The sequence below is a fragment of the Myotis lucifugus genome, unplaced genomic scaffold (assembly GCF_000147115.1).
Source record: "Myotis lucifugus unplaced genomic scaffold, Myoluc2.0 scaffold_484, whole genome shotgun sequence".
NCBI lineage: Eukaryota > Metazoa > Chordata > Mammalia > Chiroptera > Vespertilionidae > Myotis > Myotis lucifugus.
In genome coordinates this window covers 405,162-428,725 of record NW_005871532.1, presented here as the reverse complement: position 1 = coordinate 428,725, position 23,564 = coordinate 405,162, and the positions used below count along the sequence as shown (strand labels likewise).

Genomic DNA, 23,564 nt, shown 5'->3' with positions numbered 1-23,564 from the left:
CTATAAGCAGAGTGGGGTGGGGCCAGGAAAGAGGTCACACGCATAGCACCTACGGGTCGAAGGGGAGAGGGTCCGGCCATCTGGGAGTCAGCAAAGCCTTCCGAGGAGAAGGGGCATGGAAGATGAGCTCCAGGCCGAGGAGGGGGAGGGAGAAATGAATCAGAGAGAGTATCGTCAATGCCTGGAAATGCTGGGAAGGGCGGATTCCCCAGAGCTGAGCCCTGGGGAGGTGAGCTACAGGCCAGAGGCGCAGGCTGGGTCCGGGCTGTGGAGGGACTTGAAGGCCAGGCTGCTGAGCTTTCCCTGCACCTGGTGGGAGCCAGGTGTCACTGGACATGTCTGTTCGTTCATCAATGGGCATTTATTATCCCCTGTGCTGGGCGCTGTGCTTGGTGCTCCGCACTAGACAGGCCTGGGGAGGGCAGTGTAAACACCCAGGTGGGCAGAGCCTCCCTGAGGGGAGGTCTAAGCAGACACCTGACGGGACGAACATGGCAGCCAAGTCATCTGGGAAGAGACGTCCTGGCAGAGGGAACACCAAAGCAAAGGGCAGAGCGAGCAGTTCCCATCTCAGCTCCAGCTTCCGCTCCCTGAGCCCGCTGCCCCACCTGAAGCACAAGCACTGCCCTCTCGCTGCCACCAACTCATAGAGCCACACCTCCTGGGCTTATGGGCCCTGGGCACCCTCCCACTGGGTGTGCAGATGAGGAGCTGAAGCTCAGAGAGACGCGCCTGGGGGTTGGGGATGCTCTGCCGGCGGCTTTCCTCTCCCAGCTTCGCAGCTGCTCACTCCTGTGCAGGCGCATTCCCTCCCCACTCTGCTGCGCAAGGCTGCCTCTCGGAGCCTGCCTGTCTGTGTGGGCATCTGCCTGAGACTTCCCTTTGTGACTGATGGGCCCTTGACCTTCTGACCCTCAGCTCTTCTGGACGCTCTTCTGTCTTCTGTGGCTCCCCTCACTCCCCTAACATCACTGTCTCCACGAGGTCTGCTTACCCCTCTCTGTCCTTCCTGGCTTCTTCCTCTCAGTGGCCTCACAGATTCTGGACCTTCAGCCATTGCTGCTACAAGAGTCTCCCAACCTCGGCCCCAACCTTGCCCTTACTCCACATTTTAAACAGATTCAACATGTTCCAAATCCTTTTCCTTCCAAATCATCCCTCAGTCATCTACCCAGGCTCCAAGGGTCTGAGGGCCCCACCCTTGTGTGCCTGACACCCAGGCTGTCACCACGCCTGACCCTCTCTGTGTCCAACCCGAGTCAAACTACGGCTCAGGACTCAGTATTTCATATTAGGGAGTGTCTGTTCTCACCCCCAGACATTCTGTCCCTTGCTACTCAATATTCTACACTTACATCTTAAGTCTTTAAAACTGTTAATGCTTCCCTACTATATGTGTGGTGTACAGTCACCTCATGCTGGCATCCAGGCTCTGCTGACCTTAATTCATCTTCCTACATTTCTTCTCTGACCCCTCTCTCCCCATGCTTCCCTAAATGGAGGGCCCATTGTCCCCTGAACGCCCCTGCATGGCCTCACTCGGGATATGCCCTGGATCACGCCCGTGGGACCTGCCATCCACACCCTTCCATCGGTCAGTGTTCTGTCATCCTCCAGGCCCAGCTCACGCCCCACCTCCTCCACGGAGCTTTCCAGAGGCCCTATCCCTCTTCCCAACACTCCTGGCTGGACCAGCTCCCCCGTGGCTGCAGGTGCTCAGCACAGGTTCTTACCTGGCCTGCTGTTTTCTCAGCATCCTTGTATCTCTTATTGCTCAGTGATAGGTCCGTGTGGAATAAACAAACAAACAGACAAGGGGCATGGAGTGGGGCGGGGGGGGGGGGGTCAGACAATGACCTTACATAGGCAGAAGGCCTTCAGCTTGACACTCTGCAGTGGGACTCTTGTTTGTTCCTGGTAAGATAAGTGCCTTGAATTCGGAGGAGGGGAGCTAGTCACCACCTCCAAAGTAGCCCGTTACCTAATCCACTTCCCTTCATCTCCCCATCGCCTCCCGAACCTCCTGTGCCCCGGGTCCCATCTCATGTGCTTAGACACCAGGGCTGAGATGAGAATGACAGCTGCCCAGTTTTGCTGCAGGAAAACCCATATTTAATGCTGAAGGGGAATCACCAGGAGATGGAAGGCAATGACCGCTACGAGGGCTTCTGTGTGGACATGCTCAAAGAGCTAGCAGAGATCCTCCGGTTCAACTACAGGATCCGCCTGGTTGGGGATGGCGTGTATGGCGTTCCCGAGGCCAATGGCACCTGGACAGGAATGGTCGGGGAGCTGATCACGAGGGTAAGGAATGAACAGGTGATTTGGACTGGGGGTGGGCTGGGGAGGGAGATGGAAGGACATAAAGCTGAGCTGTGTGCTTATAAACCCTCCATTGATACAGTCAGTTAGTCATTCATTTTTTTTCATTTATTTCTCTGTTCATTGCACAAATCTTTACTGAGCTGGCCCTGGTGAGAATCACTGGTGACTATTTAAAACCATGATGCTTTCCTAGTCCAGCACCTGTAACAGGTAAGGGAGGCTTTGACCAATTCACATGAATCAAAGGGTTCTATTTTTGGATAGTCCAGGTGTTCTTTGTTTGTTCTGATTATTTTATTGCTCATAAGCACCCCCTGGCAGGGCTGGGACAGGTCCCAGGAAAGTGAAACACACCAACATCAGCTGACTTTGACCTTGAGAGGTGCTTTTGGGGAGAGATGGTTAGATCACAGGGGCGTGGGCTGGAGAACCAAGATGGCGGCATAAATAAATGCTGGTCCTCACCGCCTCCCACAACCACATCAAAATTATAACTAAAATACAGAGCAACCCTCATTCAGAGCTGCATTAAATCTGGCTGAATGGAAGTCCTACAACTAGAGAAGTAAAGAAGAAAGCACATAGAGACTGCTAGGAGGGGCGGAGGCACCAAATGGGCTAGTCCCGTGGTCGGCAAACTGGGGCTTGTGAGCCACATGCGGCTCTTTGGCACTTGAGTGTGGCTCTTCCACAAAATACCACGTGTGGGCGCACATACAGTGCGATTGAAACTTTGTGGCCCATGCTCAGAAGTCGGTTTTTGGCCTGGGCGAGTCTATTTTGAAGAAATATTGTTGATATTTGGCTCTGTTGACTAATGAGTTTGCTGACCACTGGGCTAGTCCAACACTCATGTGTGGCATGTTTTTAATCTGGAGGAATATCTAGGCTGCAGAGGCCTCCCGTGAGGAGCAAAAGGTCCTAGCTCCACACCAGTGCTGGGAAGAGAAGCCCCCGAAACTTTAAGCTGTAAAAATCATTGGGAACTGTGGCTAAGTGACACAGAAGCTACTGGAGACCCAGGCAGTTCCTCTTAAAGAACCCACACAGGGACTTACTTGGACGTACTCCCCTGGTGATTCTCTGAGATCCTGCCCCACCCAATTTTTAATCCCACCCAAGCTGTTTGCAGCAGCTTTTCCATATGAATGGCCTATCCTGGCTCAGGATTCAGACTTTCCTACTCAAAATCTCTCAAATAAGCAGTAGCTGGTGTCAGTAGGCCCTCTACCTCCCAAAGCCCAACACAAGTAGCAGCCATCTGCAGATCCCTCTGTAGCTCCTACCAAGTGGCCCCAGGCAGGGCACAGGCAGTGACTGACTTTGCACCGCCTGGGAGGCCCCAGAGGCAATGCACCCCGTGGACAGCTTCAGAGCACACCATATTACAATTCTACACATCCACAAATCACACACTCAAGGGACAGACTCAGTGAGCTCCAAAGCGCCACTGAAGCAAGTCCTGCTCCACAGGGGGGCTCCTGCACAGCAGCTCTTCCACTGTAGTCGCCGCTGGTCCTCACAGCAAATTGGCCTTGGGGTCAATCCCTCCCAGTGATGCCAACAGCAATCAAGGCTCAACTACAACAAGATAGTGCACATAGCCCCCACAGGGGCCCACCTAGAAGGCCCAGCTCCTATGACTGGAGTGGCTGAACCACTGGTCTCTAAAGGACACCTACTATACAAGGCCACTCTACCAATTCCAGGAGCCATAGCAGCTCTACCTAATACACAGAAACAAATGCAGGGAAGCAGACAAAATGTGGAGACAAAGAAACATGTCACAAATGAAAGAACAGATGAAATCTCCAGAAAAAGAACTAAATGAAGTGAAAGCAAGCAAACTATTAGATACAGAGTTCAAAACAATGGTTATAAGGAAGCTCATGAAACTTAATGAGATCTTCAAGGGACTTAGTGAGAACATCAAACACATGAAAAAGGATCAGACAGAAATGAATGATACACTAACTGAAATAAAGAATAATTTATAGGGAATCAACAATCAGGTCAACGATTTGGAATATGAGGAAGCAAAAAATAACCAATCAGAAGAACAAAAAGAAAAAAAATTCAAAAATATGAAGATAGTATAAGGAGCCTCTGGGACAACTTCAAATGTGACAACATTCACATCCTGGGGGTACCAGAAGAAGTGAGAGCAAGATATTGAAAACCTATTTGAAGAAATAATGACAGAAAACTTCCCCTACCTGGTGAAAGAAATAGACTTACAAGTCCAGGAAGCACAGAGAGTTCCAAACAAGAGGAACCCAAAGAGGCCCACACCAAGACACATCATAATTAAAATGTCAAGGGTTAAAGACAGAGAGAGAATCTTAAAAGCAGCAAGAGAAAAACAGTTAGTTACATACAAAGGAGTGCCCATACGACTGTTTGCTGATTTCTCAACAGAAACTTTGCAGGCCAGAAGGGAGTGGCAAGAAATACTCAAAGTGATGAATAGCAAGAACCTACAACCAAGATTACTTTACCCAGCAAAGCTGTCATTTAGAATTGAAGGTCAGATAAAGAGCTTCCCAAATAAGAAAAAGCTAAAGGAATTCATCAACACCAAACCAGTATTACATGAAATGTTGACGGGTATTCTTTGAGGAAAAAAAAAAGATTTTTAAAAAATGAACAATAAAATGGCAAAAATGCATTAATTACCAACAATTGAATCTAAAAATCAAAATAAATGAACAAAATAAACTGATGAATAAAATAGAACCAGAGGCATGGGAGCATGAAACACACTGACATATCTCAGAGGGAAGGGGGGAGGGAACCAGGAAGAGATCAACCAAAGAACTGATATGCATGCATGCATTATCCATGGACCCAGACCATAGGGTGGCGAAGGCCTGGGGCGGGACGTGAACCGGGTGGAGGGGGGACAATGGGGGGAAAGGGGGACATCTGTAATACTCTCAGCATTAAATATTTAAAAATAAATAAGTAAATCACAGGGAAGGATAGGTGTCAGAGGATTAGTCACAGACACAGTTACTGCTTGTTGTGTCATTTTCTGCCTTCGCTAAAGCTCTTACAGACCCAGGCCAAGGTGCACTTGTTCAGGCTTACAAGTCCAGGATTTTCAGAGTGAATGTGGATTAAAACTCAGGTGAGCATCATAGAATATCCGTCATCTGTTAGGTTAGAGCAAGAATATGGAAAGTTCTTCCAGCTCCTGGCCAGGTGGCTTAGCTGGATGAAGCATCATACCTACAGCCAGAGATTGCATGTTTGATCCCCGGTAGGGCCACATGAGAAACAGCTGATCGATGTCTCTCTCTCTCTCTCTCTCTCCACCCTTTCTCTCTCTAAAATAAATTTTAAAATAATTTGAAAAACAACAACAAAGCCTTTTCAGGGGGAAATCTCTTGATTTCTTGGTACACACTATTAACATCTGTAAAAATTAGTCAAGTCATTATTCATGCAAGGCCCATACTTTCATAACTGACTTTTACGGTCAGGGTGGGTAATGGGCACCCCAATGCAATCTGCACCAGCCCTGCAGTCTCTGCTTTCCAAGGGCAGAAGGAGCCCCTGGGAAGGCAGCCCTGCAGCCCCCCAGCCGATGTCCATGTGCCACATGCTTCCCGTCCTTCTCTCCGATCCTCTTACACATGCCTCTCAGCTACGTGTTATCCCCGCTTTCAAAATGTGCCACCTGAGCTCAGAGCGCTGGACCGACTGGTCTGAACCCACTGTCAGCATAAGGCTGCGCTGGGATTTGAACTCAGAGCCCGCATGCTTCCCGTGCAGCACTGGGCCTCCGCTGGCCTGTGATGTCTCCAAGGAAGGCCACCTGGGTCCAGGCCCTCCACCTCCTGCCTCGTCTCCTCCCTCACCTCACCTCTCCCTCCCTTCCACCCCTGCTTTCTTTTTTCTTTTCTTCTTTCTTTACTACCTTCCCTTTATCTAGCAAATTAATATGATTCTTTAAAATGTATCTGTATTGTTGAAAGTGTTACAGATGTCCCTTTTGTTTTTTGTTTTTTTTCCCATTGACCCCTCCACCCCACACCCATCCCTCCCAGGCCTTCACCACACTATTGTCTGTGTCCATGGGCTCTGCATACATGCATATGCTCTCCCTGGTTAATATGATTTTAACCCTTTACCTATACCAAACTTGGTATATAAGATGCATTTTTAAAATCCTCGTCTTTAAGGTTTACATTTTAGTTGGGGCATTAAATAAGCTATCCTCGACAAAGTGTTGTGGGTTCTGTGCAGGCTGGAGTGGGAAGGGGTCAAGAGCTGAGGGGGTGCTGAGGCATCTGTCTGGCCGTGTGGACCCGGCTTGTGCAGAGAACCAGGAACTGCCCGCTGCACTGCAGCCCAGGGAGCAGGTCGGGAGGCAGGGGGACTTGCTCCCAGAGAGGCTGGCAGGTGCCGGACTGACCAGTCAACAGGAGGGACAGAGGCCGAGGGAGGAGCCGGGCAGCCGCTCCCTCGGGCGGGGCAGGGCAGGGAGCCTGGCTGTTCGGGAGACTCGCTGGCCATTCCTCGCTCGAAGGAAAGGGGGTGCTGCTTTTCTCCCAGGTCAGCCCTCCTGGCAGCCTTCCTGCTCCATCGCACTGTGGGTGTAGACACAGAGCGCTGAACCCGAGGTGAGGCAGCACCTGCACCTCAGCCACCACCAGGCTCTGTCTGAGTCCGAAGGACTGTCTGGAGCCCCTACCTGCTCCCCAAGGCGGCTCGCTGCTGCCCGGTCTCAGCTGGTCAGTGCCTGGCTCCGCGCCCCCCCCCCCCACACACACACACACGCGCGCACCTCTGAAGCAGCCAGCCTCGGCCCTTCCTCCCTCACCTCCAGGAGTGAGGGTCCTATCCTGACCCTGAAGCCAGGGTCCTACTAGCCCCTTGGACATGTTTTCTGTCCTCGGCCGATACATGGATTCAGCGTCACTGGGCTCAAGGTTGAGGAGGAACGGCGGCTACTCTCCTGCACTCATGGTCTCTGTGCATGGACCTCCGAGGACTGCTGGGCACAGGTGACGGGTGAGATCGGCCTGCTCGCCAAGCATGTGCTGTGCGGGAGGCTGTGTCCACCTGTAGATTTTCTTCCTACAAAGAGGCCTATGTTTGCCAAGCCATGTGCTCACTGAGGCTCCTGGAAGGACCGATTTTTATAATTCAGCTGATGGCCACCTGTGCTCTGAATGAAGCGCAATGTATAAAATAATGAGGCCACAGCCTGTAGTATGCAAAATGGAGTCACTTACAAACTTCATGGGAACATAGAGAAAAATAGAAGTGGTTCTGCTCCAGGGAAGTGGGCAGCGTTGGCACAAAGCTCACAACACGCACAGCTCTTGTGTATTGAGGACTGAGCACCATCAGGCATTTGTCATGCGCCATTTCCTCCCCAACAGCCTGGTGAGGTGAACATTGTTACTCACATTTCATCACGAAGAGGCTGAGGTTGACATCAGCTTACCAGAAAGGCTAACTCAGGTCACACAACTAACAAGCGATTGATCTGAAATTCAAAGCCAACCTGCCTGACATCGAAGTCCATGTGGATCTCATGTCCTTGAAGCCTCCGAGGGAATTAACAGTGAGGGGGCCCTCACGGCCCCGCGGGAACTGATAGGCACCAAGGGGAGAGCGTTACAGGCAGAGGGAACTGTGGGGACAGACCGGGAGTCTGAAATACCTGACAGGCTTAAGGAACATGCCCAGGCCATGTGGCCCCATCACAGGTGGAGGGAAGTCAGTAGCAGGAGGTGATGCTGGAAAGGCAGTCATGGGCCAGGCTGTGAGGTGGCTGTGAGGAGTGTGGGCTGTACGCTACAGGCAGCCAGAGCCGCTGGTGTTCGTGGGCAGGAATGAGGTGCTCAGATCTGTGGTGTAGAAGTAGACCCCAGAGCAGTGGCTGTCCAGGTGTGGTCTGGGACCAGCTGCAGCCCTGGGATGCACCTGGAACCCGTGTTCCTTTCCGGCTCCATCCAGACCCACTGAGGTGGGCACTCTGGAGGGGCCAGGGATTTGCATTCTAACAGGTCCAGGCGATGCTGGTGCGGGTTTGGATTTGAGAATGCTGGGGCCATGCAATTTCATGGCTGGATGGAGTGCGAGACAGGAAGCAGCAGACCAGCGCAGGAACTCATGAGTGATTCACGTGGAGACCTGGACGAGGGCAGCAACATTGAGATTCAAGTGACAGGAATGATTCACAGGCGTTGGGGGGCTGGGACTCAGTTCTTAATGGGGAGGAACAGGATAGGAAGGGAGAGGAGGCTCCTGGCTGACACCTGGTCTCAGTGTTGGTGGCAGGTGGCTGGTAACTCATGACCTGAGAAACAGTCCATGGAAAGAGTAGCTACAGATGGTGAGTGGGAGGCGTCCATGGCTTGGATCTGAAGCCCCAGGGTCAGGATGGAGAGGAGTATGGGGAGCCCTGGGTGAGGGAGGCCAGCAGGAGGGCAAGGCTGGGAGGAGCTCCGTCGGGAGGCATCAGGACAGGTATGATGAACCGGGAGTACCCACTGCTCACCCCGCCCTCACACCCCTTTCCTCCCTGCTGGCCGCCCAGGATGCAGGTCCCTGATCCGCTGGCATCAGCTCTGTGGCTCGGACAAGTCACCACTGTTTCTGACCCCTGGGTTATGGAGAGAAATCAGTGACCAGTGAGTCTCTGCGGTGCTCTCTCCTCCCCTTCCTCCCGTGTCTGTCACCCACCTCGCAACATTAGGCTCTGCTTGCACTTCCTCTCTGGGCTCAGGTCCTCAGCCTTCCCACCGTGTGTCCTCAAACACCTGCATGGGCCTGCATGGGTGTGTGCACAGCCACAGGTAGACCTTGTGTCACAGAGTCACCAGCCGGCGGGTGACCCTGGCAGAGTGCTGGCCTGGACAGCGGGTTGCCCCTGTGGTGTGAGCAGGAGGCAGTGAGGGACAATTAGGATGTGTCTTTCTTGCCTCTCTGCAATCATTCCCTTCACTAGAGCTAATTGGATTTGTTGCAGGTTCAGGAGGCAACCTCAGAACCAAACTGACCAGGTTTGAATGCAGGTCTGCCACTTGCTTTATCTGAAACTTGGGCAAGTTCCTTACCTCTTTGTGCCTCATTTTCCTGATCTGTAAAATGGGGGTCAAAGTAGTGACTTAGCACCTGGGGGTGTTGTGAGCACCGAGCAAGGCAATGCAGGTGCCGTGCTCATTCGGGGCAGAGCCTGACACAGGCAGGGCTGCAGGTGCTGGTTGCGTTAGCATCACACAGCGGCCCTGCAGGCCCTCCGTTGCTTAAAGCACTGCAGGGCCTTCTAATTCTTTCAGGCACTGCACCTTACACCCGCCTCTCCAGCCTCTCCGCACAGCTCACTTCTGCCCTGGCTCCTCCGCCCTCTGGCCTCTTCCAGCCCTGGAGGCACCACGCTCTCCCTGCCATGGGGCCTGGGCACAGGCTGTCCCTTCCCCAGGACGCTCCCCCCAGGCCTTCTCAGGTGAATCCTGTCAGGCAACTGAGTTTCACCCCGGGAAAGGCCTGTGGGTTTCTTAGGCTCTGCTCTACCTTCTCCTGGTGCCATACATGCCTCCCTTGTAACATTTCTTATAGTTTACTATAAGAGGATTTGAAGGAGCTGGGGGGGGGGGGTCAAAGGACTGGGTGCTGTGTTTATCTCTGACCCGTCTTATCAGTTTTGGTTTCTAACATTTCCTTCAATTCCTTCTTTCCAACCAGTTTTCTTTTTGCCTCTTCCTCCTCCCAAGTCTTGGGCTGCCGATTTGGCATCCACCATGCACCAGCAGGGCATGGAGCACGCTGGGCTCTGTGAATGACTGAACTCAATGCAGGGCTGAGGTTCTAAAAGCCCCAAACAACCCTCCACAGAATCTCCAAATGCCAAATGCAGATGCTAACAGGCCTCTACCCCACCTCCCTCCCTGACCCACTGTCTTGGAGAAATACAGAATGAGCACAATGAGCTACTCACAGTTTTTATTTTTTGATAACAATCTCTTACATCTGCAGGCTAGTCTCATTTCAGCCTGGCCTCCCTGTATAAGGCCCTGAACTTATTAACCTGCTAAGTCTCCTGGCGGCTTTAGCAGGTGGAATCCAGGTTGGAGGACTGGAGGCGGGGGGGGGGGGCAGTAGAGAAGAAACTGACCTTGCCAGTGAATGTACCCTCTCATCCATCACACACCCTGGTGTGGAAAGTCAGGGCCAGCATGTCTCTCTCCCTACTTCCTTTCAGTGATTGGGGAGGAATGTGTGTGCATTTATCTGCTTATAGATGGTTGGACTCTTTACTTGTCGATATTTCTTTCTTCATATTTTTCATCAACTGATCCACAAGAATTAGGAGTTAAAGAAGCTGAAATGTAGCCCTACCCAGGTTGGCTCAATGGATAGAGCATCAGACTGTGGACTGAAGGGTCCCGGGTTCGATTCCAGTCAAGGGCATGTACCTCGGTTGCAGGCTCAATCCCTGGGCACCTGCGGGAAGCAACCAATCGATGTGTCTTTCTCTGTCTCTCTCCCTCCCTTACACTCTCTCTAAAAGTCAATGGGAAAATATCCTCAGGTGAGGATTAACATACACACAAAAGGAAGAAACTGAAATGTAAACCAATGGCAGCCAGTTTAGATGCATGCTGAGTTCCTAAGTATTAGCATGTCAGCATCACGGGCAGCTTGTTACACTGCACGTTCCTGGTCTGGGTGGAGACTCGGGCACTGGCGTTTTCATTGAGTCTTTCAGATGATTGGATGCAGGGGTCATGGACTACATTTTAGAACCACTGAGCACTGCTGAGAAGGACCCAACACTCTCTTAACCCTGATCCTCGGCTGAGGGATGACATGACGGAAGCCTTGAAGAGGGAAGTGGCTGGGGCAGAGCATGGACTAGAACTGAACGTCCGCTCTGGGCTCTCCTCACTCTGTTTGCAGGGGAGCAGCCCACTAGGGAGTGAGCTTGCTCTGCGGTGGGATGGAGTTAGATCAGATGCAAGAACTTCTGGCAGAGGGAGCCTATATCCCTCCTTCCCCAGAGGACCTCAACTCAGCACAGACCGTCCAATGTGGGCATTAAGGTGCAACATGGAGGCAAAACGAAAGGAAGGAAACATCTTCAGAACAAATTCTGCTGATTTTGCATGAAAGGGACCAGAGGGCCTTCTCTCAGTTCTGCTGTGGAAGTTGAATTTTAGCCTCAAGAGCAACTTCAGTGGCCAGTGGGCCAGGAGGCCTGTGGCTTGGTCCCAGCTCCGTGGACAAGCTCAGTGATGTTGGGCCACTTGCTTGATTTCTTGGGCTCCATTTCTTCAACATCTACCCTGAAACGAATGGGTTGCTTTAGATTGTTTTTAATTTCTGTGGTTCCATTATTCTTATATTTTATTGTAATCCCACCCCCTGCAAAAGTGCCTTACACCGTGTGGGAACTCAGTGATGTTTTAGTGACCAATTAAATCAGTAAGTTGAATAAAAAACAACTCAATGTTGAGGTTCCAGGAAACCTATCTACCAGTTTTCCTATTTGTTGCCCCTATTCTAGGGCATTTGAGTCTCTCTCTTAGCAGTCTATAGTGGTCCTTCCTGCTTTTATTCTTAATTAGTATGTAGAGGGCCTAACCTCCAGTGACCATCAGTGATCATTCAGACCTTGGAGACGCTCCTTAGAGTCACTTGCATGGCAGAGAAGCCATCCCCCGGGAGTGGTGGCCTCTGTCTCTGTCCTGGTGCCCCATCCCATGCAGCCGCCCCTGATGGGCTCTCTCTCCCTTCCAGAAAGCAGACCTGGCTGTGGCTGGCCTCACCATTACCGCTGAGCGTGAGAAGGTGATTGATTTCTCCAAGCCGTTCATGACTCTGGGGATTAGCATTCTTTACCGCGTTCACATGGTAAGCATTTCTGTCATTCATCTTATTTGCATGCAAACACCAAGTTATATAGTAATTAAGAATGACTTGTGGAAATATTTTGATTTCAAGACTTAAGTGCAAATGTGCTGGGCTATTCTTTCCCCCAGCAGCTGCATGATTGGTAAACAAGAAGAACAGAAGAGTCACACTGTGGGCGTCCCTGTAAATACTGCGTCTGCCTCACTAAGTAGGGATGGCCAGGAGTGACTGCTCAGTCAGGGATGGTTGCCTGCTTGTCCCTGTGCTTCCTCCTGGAGGACAGGCCACAGCACAGCGAGGTCCCCAGCACCCTCCAGACTTCACGGCTCAGCTACACTCTGCACACTCGGAGCGTGGTGTCTGGTGGGGGCACGCAGGCTCCTTCCACTAGTGAATAAAGGGCAGATGATTTAATGTCACTTATCCCTGATGTGTCCCCTCTTCTGCACACATTTTTAAATGATTTAATTTTTAATTGATTTTAGAGAGAGAGGAAGAGAGAGAAACATCAGTTGATTGCCTCCCACATACACCTCGACTGGGGATCAAACCTGCAACCTGGGCATGTGCCCTCACCAGGAATCAAACCAGTGACCTTTTGCTCCACAGGACGATGCTCAACCAACTGAGCACACTGGCCAGGGCGCTGCATATTTTAAAAAGAGAAGGAGGCTACTGGCTAGGTTGGCTAGAGTGGGCACAGCTGGTGTTAAAAAAGAATTTGTGGAGGCACAGCAATGGGCAGCAGAGGATGGGCAAGACAGCTAGGCAGGGGGCAGGGCAGGGAAGGAGCCTGGCTGGGCCTCAGATCGACATGGACAGTCATCACATGGCTGGCACATAGTTCTCCTAGTTTGTCTGCTAAACCAGAAGAACTTCCTCTCATCTTCATATCAAACTAGCTCTCCGTGCGCTGGTATTAGATGGCTTTTCCAGCACTGCAGCCACTGCAGGGTCCAAGGTCACACGGCATATTCCTCTGTATTAGCTGACACCACCCGGCTACCCAGCAGGGAAGTCACCAAAGCTAATTCCACGTGTCTGCTGAAGAAGCGACTCTCCCTCTTCTGACCTTCTCAGGCCTCGCATTCCAATTCCAGGAAAGGGGGTATTTACATTCACAGCCCAGCCTGAGCTCACATAGTTGACAGCTGCTAGGGCATCAGAGACTGGGGCCCATTTCTCCCGCAGAAGGCCTCCTTGCCATGGCCACCAGGTGGCTCAGAAGAGCACAGCTCTGTCCTAGGCCTGTGCCTCTCAGGACCCTGGCTGGGCCTGGGGAAGAAGGCCAAGCATCTGGAAGAAGAGAACATCAGAATCCCAGGCTTCAGGCAAAGATGGAGAGAAAGGTGAGGATCTGGTCAGAGACAACTGTTGACAATGCTGTTGATGTGTCGCTCATGGATAAAGGGAATGTTAATCCTCTTGCTCCTCTTTTCACGATGATGACAGTCCCCATTCATCAAGCACCTCCTTTTGAATAATTGAACTTTTGAATAATTGAACTTTTGAATAATTGTCCTGTGTACCCTTGCTCATTTGGTCCTCAGGATTGGTCTTTGAGGGAAAAGGGCCAGGATTACAATTCCATCTTAAACGAGGAGCTCACACAGGGCTGGGCCTGGCATGCAGGTGTCCTAACTCTCAGAACAGTGTTCTTGTCTGAGCTGCGCCTGGCAGAATTCCTGGGCGTTCTCTAGCTCGCACTATTTCTTGAGCCCACCCCACCCCCTCCAGCACCTGGGCCCCGAGGGAGCACCCAAAAGCAAATGAAGACAGGGATTAAAAAGTGAGAAAGAAATAAAGGCCAACATTGAATCAATGCCAAGCATTTTGCTGGATGTATTACCCCTTTTTCAAGAAGGTCTTTTCATTTCAGAAAGATTGTCCAGGAAAATGGAGAACAGTGCTGAGTAAACCAGTGAATCATTTCTAATACTGCTTAATATTCTATTATAAGAAAACAGAAAATGAATAGAGTTTTATCTCTTAACACTAAATAACATAATGGCCCATATAATGAAAATATGGCTTCCTGAATCATTTTAATGTTGATTATTTATTGAGTGCTCCTCTCTAAAGAAGCTGAAGGTGTTTTATCACCTTTAGTGATTCTCACATCCTCCCTTCATGCTGATCATGGTGTCCCATGATATGGAAAAAGAAGTGGCACCAGAGAAGTTGAGTGGTTTGCCTAACATCACTCAGCAAGACAAGGGCAATGCCAGGGTTAGAACTTAGGTCTACTCATACCTGATTTCCAACAAGTAACATGAAAATAGATAAGCTGCGTCTGGGCTGTACATAGGCAACAACCCTATCTGGGCGTTTTATGAAGAGGAATTCATTGATTACCCTCCCCCGCTAGAGTCAGAGATGAGAATTGCATGCTAAACCAAAATATCATCAAGACAACTCATTGCAGACACACTGAGGGGAGCTCCCCTTGGTTTCTGGGTTGGCACAAGAAGAAATTATGCTCTTCTGCCTCTTCCTGAAGGAGTAATGGAAACTGTTGTCTTATCTCCTCATCCCAAGTGTGTTCTATTGACCATTGACCACGACTGGTCTCTGTAAATTGCCTTTAGTTCCAATGACTTTGCCAAGCCTTTGTCATTAGCTCTGCTGGAGAGGAGATGGAGTACAGGGAAAGAAGACGATTCATAACAGTAGTTTGTATGTAGGGAATGGGGACGAGGGTACAATTTGACACAAACACAAGAGGCCCCACCACAGTCGGACCCACTCTGTCCACCCGGAAAGGCTGAGATGGTGCCAGTGAGATGAAATCACTGGCATTAAGTGCCTTCCTCCAGGAGTGAGCCTGGTGTTGCCCTGATGGCTTCCCTGGGGAGCCCTAGGGGACCATTATGACTCATGTTATAACCACAGGAACCCCAGGAGTTGGGGGAGTGACTATAACCAGATGGTGCCCCCAGCATCGTTAGCAGGTGTCACTGTAGGACAGAACATAGTGTTTCCTGTGCATCGAGGGAGTGTCACTATAAAAGTACGTTCCCTCCTATCACATACCCTCCCCTCCCCCTGTTGATTTCTGATTGCCATCAGACAGGAAGAGGCAAACACATACTAGTACACAGCCCTCACTACGTGTCATCGAGTCCTCAAAACAACCCCATAAGACAGGTGTAATTATTACCCCTGCTACAAAGGAAACAAAAGCCCAGAGAACTTAAGTGACTTGCCCAGTGTCGCACAGTTTGTAAGTGTAAGCCAAGTTCAGTCCAAGTCTGTGTTTCAGTTTACTGCTTGTCCTGCATGACTGGCTCTCAAGCACTTGTTCCAGACTCTGGAAAAGCACTTGTGTTCCTCCTGTAATGTCACATTCCAGTACACATAGAACGAAGCATCAGGGAGTTAATAGATTCCTTTAAGGATAAGAGGAATTGCCTACTTGCAAGGGGAGTTTGGTGCCCCTTCATAGCCCCTAGGCAGCTCCAGTGGTAACATTCAAAGAGTCTCACCATGTGGGACTGCTCAGTTGGTGACCAGCCCTTTGGCTCTCTCCCACCATCAAGGATGCTAGCTCTGGTGTGGTTAGTCTGAAGCACAGTGAAAAAGTCAAGGGGACCATTTCGAATTTTGGTGCCATCTGCAGAGCTTGATTTGTTTTAGGCAATTGGGACATAGGCATTTATAACCAATTACTGATCTTCAGAGTGGTGTATTCCCCAGAAAGAATGGCTCAACTTGCAGTCAACAGAGAAGTGTACAATCAGTGTAAATGCCTATAGATACCACAGAGTATATCTGTTGTATTAAGGCATTATTTATTGTTACCCAATATCGCACAGTTTGTAAGTGGTGAAACCAGGATTCGGTTCTAGGCAATCTGGCTGGCTGATAAATAATGGTGGTTATAAGTAAGTGATGTTTAAGAGTACTGTAAGGGGTGAGATGGAGCACGTTGGAATTCTGCCGGCATTGAGGAGAAGGTGTGAAAGTAATTAGGGACTTTGCTGAGCAAGATAAGAAGAAGATGCAGTCCAGCTGCCATTTAAAGGAAAGCAAGCAGGGCATCCCTATGGCAACAGGCCAACAAATGAGCACCAGAGAAACGGAGCCCATCGCCATGATTTCAGCAAGGCATGCACCCTCCCTGGGTCTTCCCGCCCTTCAATATGGAGACCTGGCATTGAGATCCAGAGAACACAGGGAAACACTGAGTTATTCAGAAGAAAAGTGTCACCATCATATATCTTTTGGGTTAAGGAAAATCTTGGAAGAAATGCCTATGGCATATGGCATCTGATTTGCTCCAAGCACAGTAACTCAGCAGTCTTGGAAAGGAAGCCATCTGAAGCATCCCCACAGGAAAAAATGGTAGGCATTTGGAGCCTTGCAAGTCACATACTTCTCTTGGGCATCATATAAACTGTGTGGGCTCTGCCCAGGCCAAGACAGCAGAGCCCCCCACCCAAATCTCAAATGACTGCCCTTCCTTGCTCTCTGGTTGGCATCGGCCAGTCACATGTGGAATCAGATGTTGTCTTGCCAAGTGACTAGTATGTGTTTAGTGGAGCTACGTCATTATATCACAGTGTCACTTGTGATATAATCAAGTATAGATTCTGATATTGAGCAGGTAATGGGGTTTGATTCAGAAAGCAACAATAAGATTTTTTCATAGATGTCTCTCAATTGAGAGACACAGAGTAAGATGATCACGACTGACAGGGCACATGGGACTCACGTGATGTTTGTTCAGAGTCAGTGTCCACGTGAGGTGTGGGCGTGCCAGCCCCCCTCCCCATGGGCTCAGAGGACGGGTCCTGCACAGTCTGCTGCTGCTGCTCATGGCATGATGAGGAAGACACACCAACCACAGCACAAAAAGTGACATATCTTTTTATAGCCAGACGTTTGTTCACCAGTTTTGTGTGTGTGTGTTTCAGTTGCAGTTTGAATTCAATAATATTTTGTATTAGTTTCAGATGAACAGCATAGTGACTCAGCAGTCATTTGCTTCACAGAGTGGTCCCTCCCCTGATAGTTCCAGTCCCCTCCTGGCACCACTCAGGTCATTACCGCATCATTGGCTACATTCCCTGTGCTGTGCTTTCCATCCTGTGACTATTTTGTAACTGCCAATCAATACTTCTCCATCCCTTCACCTTTCACCCAGCCCACAACCCCCTCCGCAAAGGCAACCGTCAATCTATTTTCTGTGTCTATGAGTCTATTTTCAGAACCCCTGAGCTTAGCACTGAGTTTCTATCCTATCCATGGACTTCCTAGATTTCTGGAATCATAAAATCATGTCCTTTTCAATTGGGAGTGGTTCTGTAGGAGCACCTGGCCAGTGGTCTCACAGTGAGTGGAAGTGGCCGGCCTGGCACAAGGCCACAGGAGCTATGGGAGCTGAGGGGAGAGGTCGCCTGGGGTGGTAGCCACCACTCAGCTCCAGCAGCTGAGAAGATAAGCCCGGTGTCGCCAGACCACCCATCCAAAGCAAAACAGCGAGAAACCTGGATTTTTAAATGAAATCTCCATAACTAATGCTGGCAACTAATCAAAATGAGTAAACACTGCAGGGTAAACAAACAGGCTGTCTGTGGGCTGCGTGTGGTATAAGCACAAGTGTGTCACCTCTGATCGAGTCCAGCTCCCACCGAGACTGGAGGGGGTGTGGACTGGCCCAAGACTCACAGCTCAGACGGGGGGAAAGTTCCTGGCTCCCTCCTTTTCCTCCCTCCCACTCCCCACAGCTTCCTGCTCCTGGCTCCCTCCTTCTCCTCCCACCTACTGCCCACAGCTTCCTGCTCCTGGCTCCCTCCTTCTCCTCCAGGCCCACTGCCCACAGCTTCCTGTGACCAGCTCCCTCCTTTGACTCCCATGACTCTGGCCAAACACATCCCTGGGCTGGGAACAAGCCCTGCTTCCCCACAGCATTGGAGTCCCAACCTGGGCTTTGTGTCAGAAAACCTGTGTCGGTCAACAAACTGCAAGTGTTGATGAGGATGCGGAGAAAAAGAAACCCTCGTGCACTGCTGGTGGGAATGCAGACTGGTGCAGCCACTGTGGAAGACAGTACGGAGTTTCCACAAAAAACTAAAAATGGAACTGCCATTCAACCCCGTAATCCCACTTCTGGAGATATATCCCAAGAAATCAGAAACACCAATCAGAAAGGACATATGCATCCCTGTGTTCATAGCAGCACAATTTACAATTGCTAAGATCTGGAAATAGCCCAAGTGCCCATCAGCAGATAAGTGGATTAAAAAAACAGTGGTACATCTACACAATGGAATACTACACTGCTGTAAAAAAGAAGGAACTCTTATCATTTGCAACAGCATAGATGGACCTGGAGAGCATTATGCTAAGTGAAATAAGCCAGTCAGAGAAAGAAAAGTATCACATGATCTCACTCATTTGGAATATAATGAACAACATAAATTGATGAACAAATATAGGTCCAGAGACATAGAAGCATTGAACATTCCATCAAACCTCAGAGGGAAGGCAGGGGAGTGTGGGGGCAAGGGGCAGAGATCAACCAAAGGACTTGTATGCATGTATATAAGCATAAGCGATGGACACAGACAGTAGGAAGGTGAGAGTATGTGCTGGGGGGTGGGGACAGCTGGGGAGAGGTCAATAGGGGGAGGAGACATATGTAATACTTAAAACAATAAAGAATTTAAATTTAAAAAAAGAAAAAGAAAATGTGTGTCTGAGTCCCAGCTCTCACTTCTTCGCTGTGTAATCTGGAAACATCTCCCAACTGCCCTGGGCTTTGGCTTCTTCACTTTAAAAAAATGGAAATAATAATCTGTGCCCCACAGCACTGGCTTACGGTTTATATGAGAAGGTCTGACTGTGTGACCTGTAGAGGAAGACTTGTGTCCCGCTCAGCACCACGGACAGCGACCGCTCAGCACTGCCTCCACCCGTCCATGCTGCCTGAGGAGCAATGGGCAGAGTGCAGGGTCAGCCAGAAGCCAAGGCAATGCAGGACCAGCCCAGCTCTCACCAGACCCTGTCCCCCACTGCCTGGCCTCAAAGCCATTCTCATCGAATGTGTGCAGTGAGTCTTGTTTTTATTTCTGTCCCCAGGGACGCAAGCCCGGCTACTTCTCCTTCCTGGACCCGTTTTCTCCAGGTGTCTGGCTCTTCATGCTTCTCGCCTACCTGGCCGTCAGCTGCATCCTCTTCCTGGTGGCTCGGTACAGTCTTCCCGTCCCTTTCCTCACACTGCCACCTCGTGTCCACCTCTGGAAACTACCTGGGAGGGGCGGGGAGGAAGAGAAGGCCTTGGGGCCAAACTAGAGGGACGGGCGGGAGTCAGAACCGAACCACTCTGCCCAGGTGTTGACCTGGCACTATCCACCCACCCTTGGCACAACATTCCCGCATGTGTACAATGCGAACAGGTGAGCTTGCCCAAACTTGCGTCTGCACCCTTGCCTCTTGCCCCGCCCGCTCCCCTGTCTTCAGCCCCCTGCTCATGCAGGAGCCTTGCGAGGAAGGAGGGGAGGAGGTGGAGGGGCAAGGAGATCCCTCTGATTAGCACTGTGCACTCCACTCGCTGGCATCAGTCTTCGCCAGGACCTGCCACAAAGTGCTGAGTGGTGAGCAGCAGGAACGGGGCTGGAGGCTGAGGCACTGAGGCCTTTTCTGCAGAGGCCTGGCCTCTCCCAGCCCAGGGCTGCCTGTGAAAACACAGCTGCCTTGTTGAACCAGAACATGAAGGAGGCAGATGGCAGGGAGGCAGGATGGAGAGAGGAATTTGCCAGTAACGTTAAGACATACGGTCCAGCTTGGCTGGCGTGGCTCAGTGGTTGAGCATCGACCTATGAACCAGGAGGTCACGGTTCAATTCCTGGTCAGATCACATGCCCTGGTGATGGGCTCGATCCCCAGTGTGGGGTGTGCAGGAGGCAGCCGATCCATGATTCTCTCTCATCATTAATGTTTCTATCTCTCCCTCTCCCTCTTCCTCCCTTCTGAAGTCAATTCTATATAGATATGGCCCAGATCAGGGGTTGGGAAGAGCCCGCCCTCCCCTCTCCCTGGAAGCCCGAGACTGCCCTGGGCCTAAGGAGAGCCCAGGAGCCTGCAGGCTGAGGCCTCCCGGGGGTGGGCGCAGGAGGGTGTGCTCTCTAAGGCTCAGGCATGGACCAGCCTGGCCCTTCACTATCCAGAAGCAGGACCCGGGCTAGGAGCTCCTCGTCCTCCCTCAGAGGGCACCTGCCCCGAGCTCGGTGCCCACAGTGAGGACAGCGAGGGCGCTTGTGAGGGAGGATGACTGCTCAGAGGGCACCTGCGGGGCTGAGGGGCTCTGTCCCCCTCAGCAGCTGCTCCGCCTGGGCCGCAGGGCTGGGCCTCTGTGTAGGTCCCACCTCTGTGTGTGTGCTGTGGGGGGGTCCCTCAGAGCCAGCTCTTCAGTGGCCCCAAGGGAGCTGTGCTTTCTCCCATTAGAAGACGGGGCCCCAAGCCATGGGGGGCCTAGGCTGGGGGCAGGTCCCCACCGCCCAGGGGTCCTGTGTCACCCATCTCTGCTGCCTCCAGTGGAAATCACAGCCACGTCCAGGAAGTCATCGGGCCCCGCTGAGAAAGACCTCTGAGCACCTGGTGGTCTTCAAAGGCCATGTGCGCGCTGCTTGGCGCCAGCTGCCCCTTGGGCCTGCAACCCTGGCCAGTGCCGGGTCCCTGTTGTCAGTGACAGCAGGGCATCCCCGGGCGCTGGCATGCTGCTGGGCCCCTCCGCGGGCCACACGGTCTGTTGCTGCCTGGAAGCCTGGCTTTGCTGCTCCCTAATTCTTTCCTGCCCCTTTGGTTGAGCGCCTCCTGTATCAGCAACCACAGCCTTCAGGTGACCTGGAAGGGCTGGAAATGGTCCTCCAGCTTGGTTATCAGTCTCTCTCTCTCTCTCTCTCTCTCTCTCTCTCTCTCTCTCTCTCTCTCTCTTTCACACACACACACACACACACACACACACACACACACGCCTGCCTCACCAGGCCTGCCAGAGCCTGAACCGCTCAGCCAGTCGCAGGCTCCATGCTCACCTGTTTCATGTATTAGAGTTCTTCTGCATCAGGATTTATGTTGAAAAGTAAACATGTTTCTACGATGAAAGAAAAACAGCTAGAAACTGCCAGCATGATCCAGGCCCCTCGGTTGTGGTTGGGAAAATCCAAGTCCAGAAAAGGAAGGGACTTGCCCAAGGCCAGGAGCCCAGTGACAGTGCAGACCTGAGGCCAGAAAGAAGAGCCCAGCTCTCTGGCTGCCCCCTGCCCCTCCATGGCTCCGTAAACGTTCCTTTTGCCCCACAGGTTGACCCCTTACGAGTGGTACAGCCCGCATGCCTGTGCGAGGGGCCGGTGCAGCCTGCTGGTGAACCAGTACTCCCTGGGCAACAGCCTCTGGTTTCCGGTCGGGGGCTTCATGCAGCAGGGCTCCACCATCGCACCGCGAGCCTTGTCCACACGCTGTGTCAGCGGTGTCTGGTAAGATGGCAGAGGAGGGCCTCGTGGGGGTGCCGGCCTCGGATAAGCCCTGCTCTGGGTGCACACTGCTCGCCTAGGGCAGAACCTCACTCCCCCGTTGGAGAGCCGGCCGCCTCTGCCTGGCAAAGCAGACCAGTGGGGAGCTGCCCGAGTCCTGGTCCTGCCAGCTCAGAGGCTCTGGGGAGTGGGTGAGGTGCTTTGGGACGTCCTACCCCTGCCTGTCCTCACCCTGTGGTCTGCACACAGAGGGAGCCAAGGCAGGAGGGAGATGGACTGAGAAAATAGCCTGAAAGGCCCACGGCAAGGCGAGGATGCGGTTCAGCCTTGGAGACGGCCTGAGGCTGAGTGGCCTGGCCGGCAAGGCCTGTGCAGATGTGTGCAAACAGGAGCCTGTGGCTGGGAGGCGCTGCGGGAGGAGCCTCGCCCAGCCGCCTTGCTGCCTCTCACACCCTCCACTGTCAGGGCCAGCCTGACAGGTTGAGCCGGGCTGAGGTAGGGAGGTGGGAATTGAGAAAAGAAAGAAAGACAGGAGAGCGGGATCGAGAGGACTACAGCTCAATCGAGGAACTGCAGCAAGTTTATTAACGACGCAATGCCTTTTATACACAAGACACTGAATAGGAGGTCTGTCAAGAGGAATGTATTCTTTGTTCCTCTTAATCTCTAAGGGAGAGACAGAGCAGAAGGACAAATTCTCGGTATAGCAAATCTCAGGAAATAGTTACAGACTTCTTGGTAAGCCATGAAAGGCTGTTCTCATTTTACAAAGGTTGCTCTCATTCTACTGATAACCGCCATCCAAACAAGTCTGGGAAAACTGTGTGGGTAAGGGTCCCAGCCTTGCTAGCCCCTTCAGGTGCACGGACCATGTCAGCTTACACCCGGTCTCCAACACTCCACCAGCTTCCTGCCCTCTGCACCAGGTGTGGGGGCTTCCCAGGCCCGTCCACCTCAGTGTGGGGGGTGCAAATCCGTAGGCACTCTGAGTTAGGCCCTCGGGGAACACACAGCCAGCCTCTGGTCTCCCAAGCAGGAGTCAGCCTCCCCCTGAAGCTCCCTTCTCCTCCTTCTCTCTGGCTCCCCCGGGGCAGTGGCTTCAGTGGGGACGAAGCTCTTTGAAACGTGAAGGTGCTGTGACATGTGGACTAGACTTGCTTCAGACGTGATGGGAGGAGCTGACAGGGAATGTGCACCGAGAAGGACAAGCGTGCAGAGCACCAGCTCCCGCCCGCACTCGGAAGCCCACCTCGGGCTGCCACCGCTCGTAGGACAGTCCAGTGTGTGTCAGGCCCAGGAGAGGGAAGGGGCGTTTCTGTACTGGACCCCGTGCCGGGCAGGGTCGTCTGCAGTCAGAGAGGCTGACAGGACGGGGAAACGGCTGGGCAGCGACCCCTTCTGGCTGGGGTTGTTTTCCTGACAAATACACTGGGTTTAAAGCGTTTGGACGAGGTGCTCGCGCCCTATCAGGCAGTAGCCAGAAATCCAGTGGACCCACATAGGGAACTGGGTTTCACGTTGCCCAGAACAGGGAAGAGACAGTCACAGAGCATCCTAAACATCCAGGAGACCCGGGCAGATGCCATGGAGACAAGGGAAGTCAGCTGCAGAGTCTGCCCTGCCTCCTGGGGCCTCCCTTGCAGAGGGTGCTGTGGCCGTTAGGCCCGCGGCCGCTCTGCCCTCCGTGTGTAAGTGCCTGGCCCCAGTGGCTCAGCGACTCCACTTCTGAGCGTGTGCCAGAGGCGGCTCCCCAGCCCCAAACCGAGTGGGGGTGGTGCCCCCTCTGCCTCTTGGAGTTCTCGGCCATTAACTCAGGCTGGGTTTGGGAGCTCGCCGGGGGACTGGAAGCAGAAAGCAGGCCGGCCTTAGCTTCCTCGCCCAGAGCAGGTG

General features: G+C 52.0%; 1 protein-coding gene across 1 annotated transcript in view; it reads left to right on the top strand.

Moving 5' to 3' along the window:
• Positions 1-23,564, top strand: part of GRIK4 (glutamate ionotropic receptor kainate type subunit 4) — a 189,259-nt gene that overhangs the window by 139,123 nt on the left and 26,572 nt on the right. The window contains exons 10-13 of the mRNA XM_023744716.1: positions 2,101-2,304; positions 12,085-12,198; positions 19,282-19,391; positions 21,504-21,677. Coding sequence (XP_023600484.1) covers positions 2,101-2,304; positions 12,085-12,198; positions 19,282-19,391; positions 21,504-21,677 — 602 coding nt within the window. The remainder of the gene's footprint in view (positions 1-2,100; positions 2,305-12,084; positions 12,199-19,281; positions 19,392-21,503; positions 21,678-23,564) is intronic.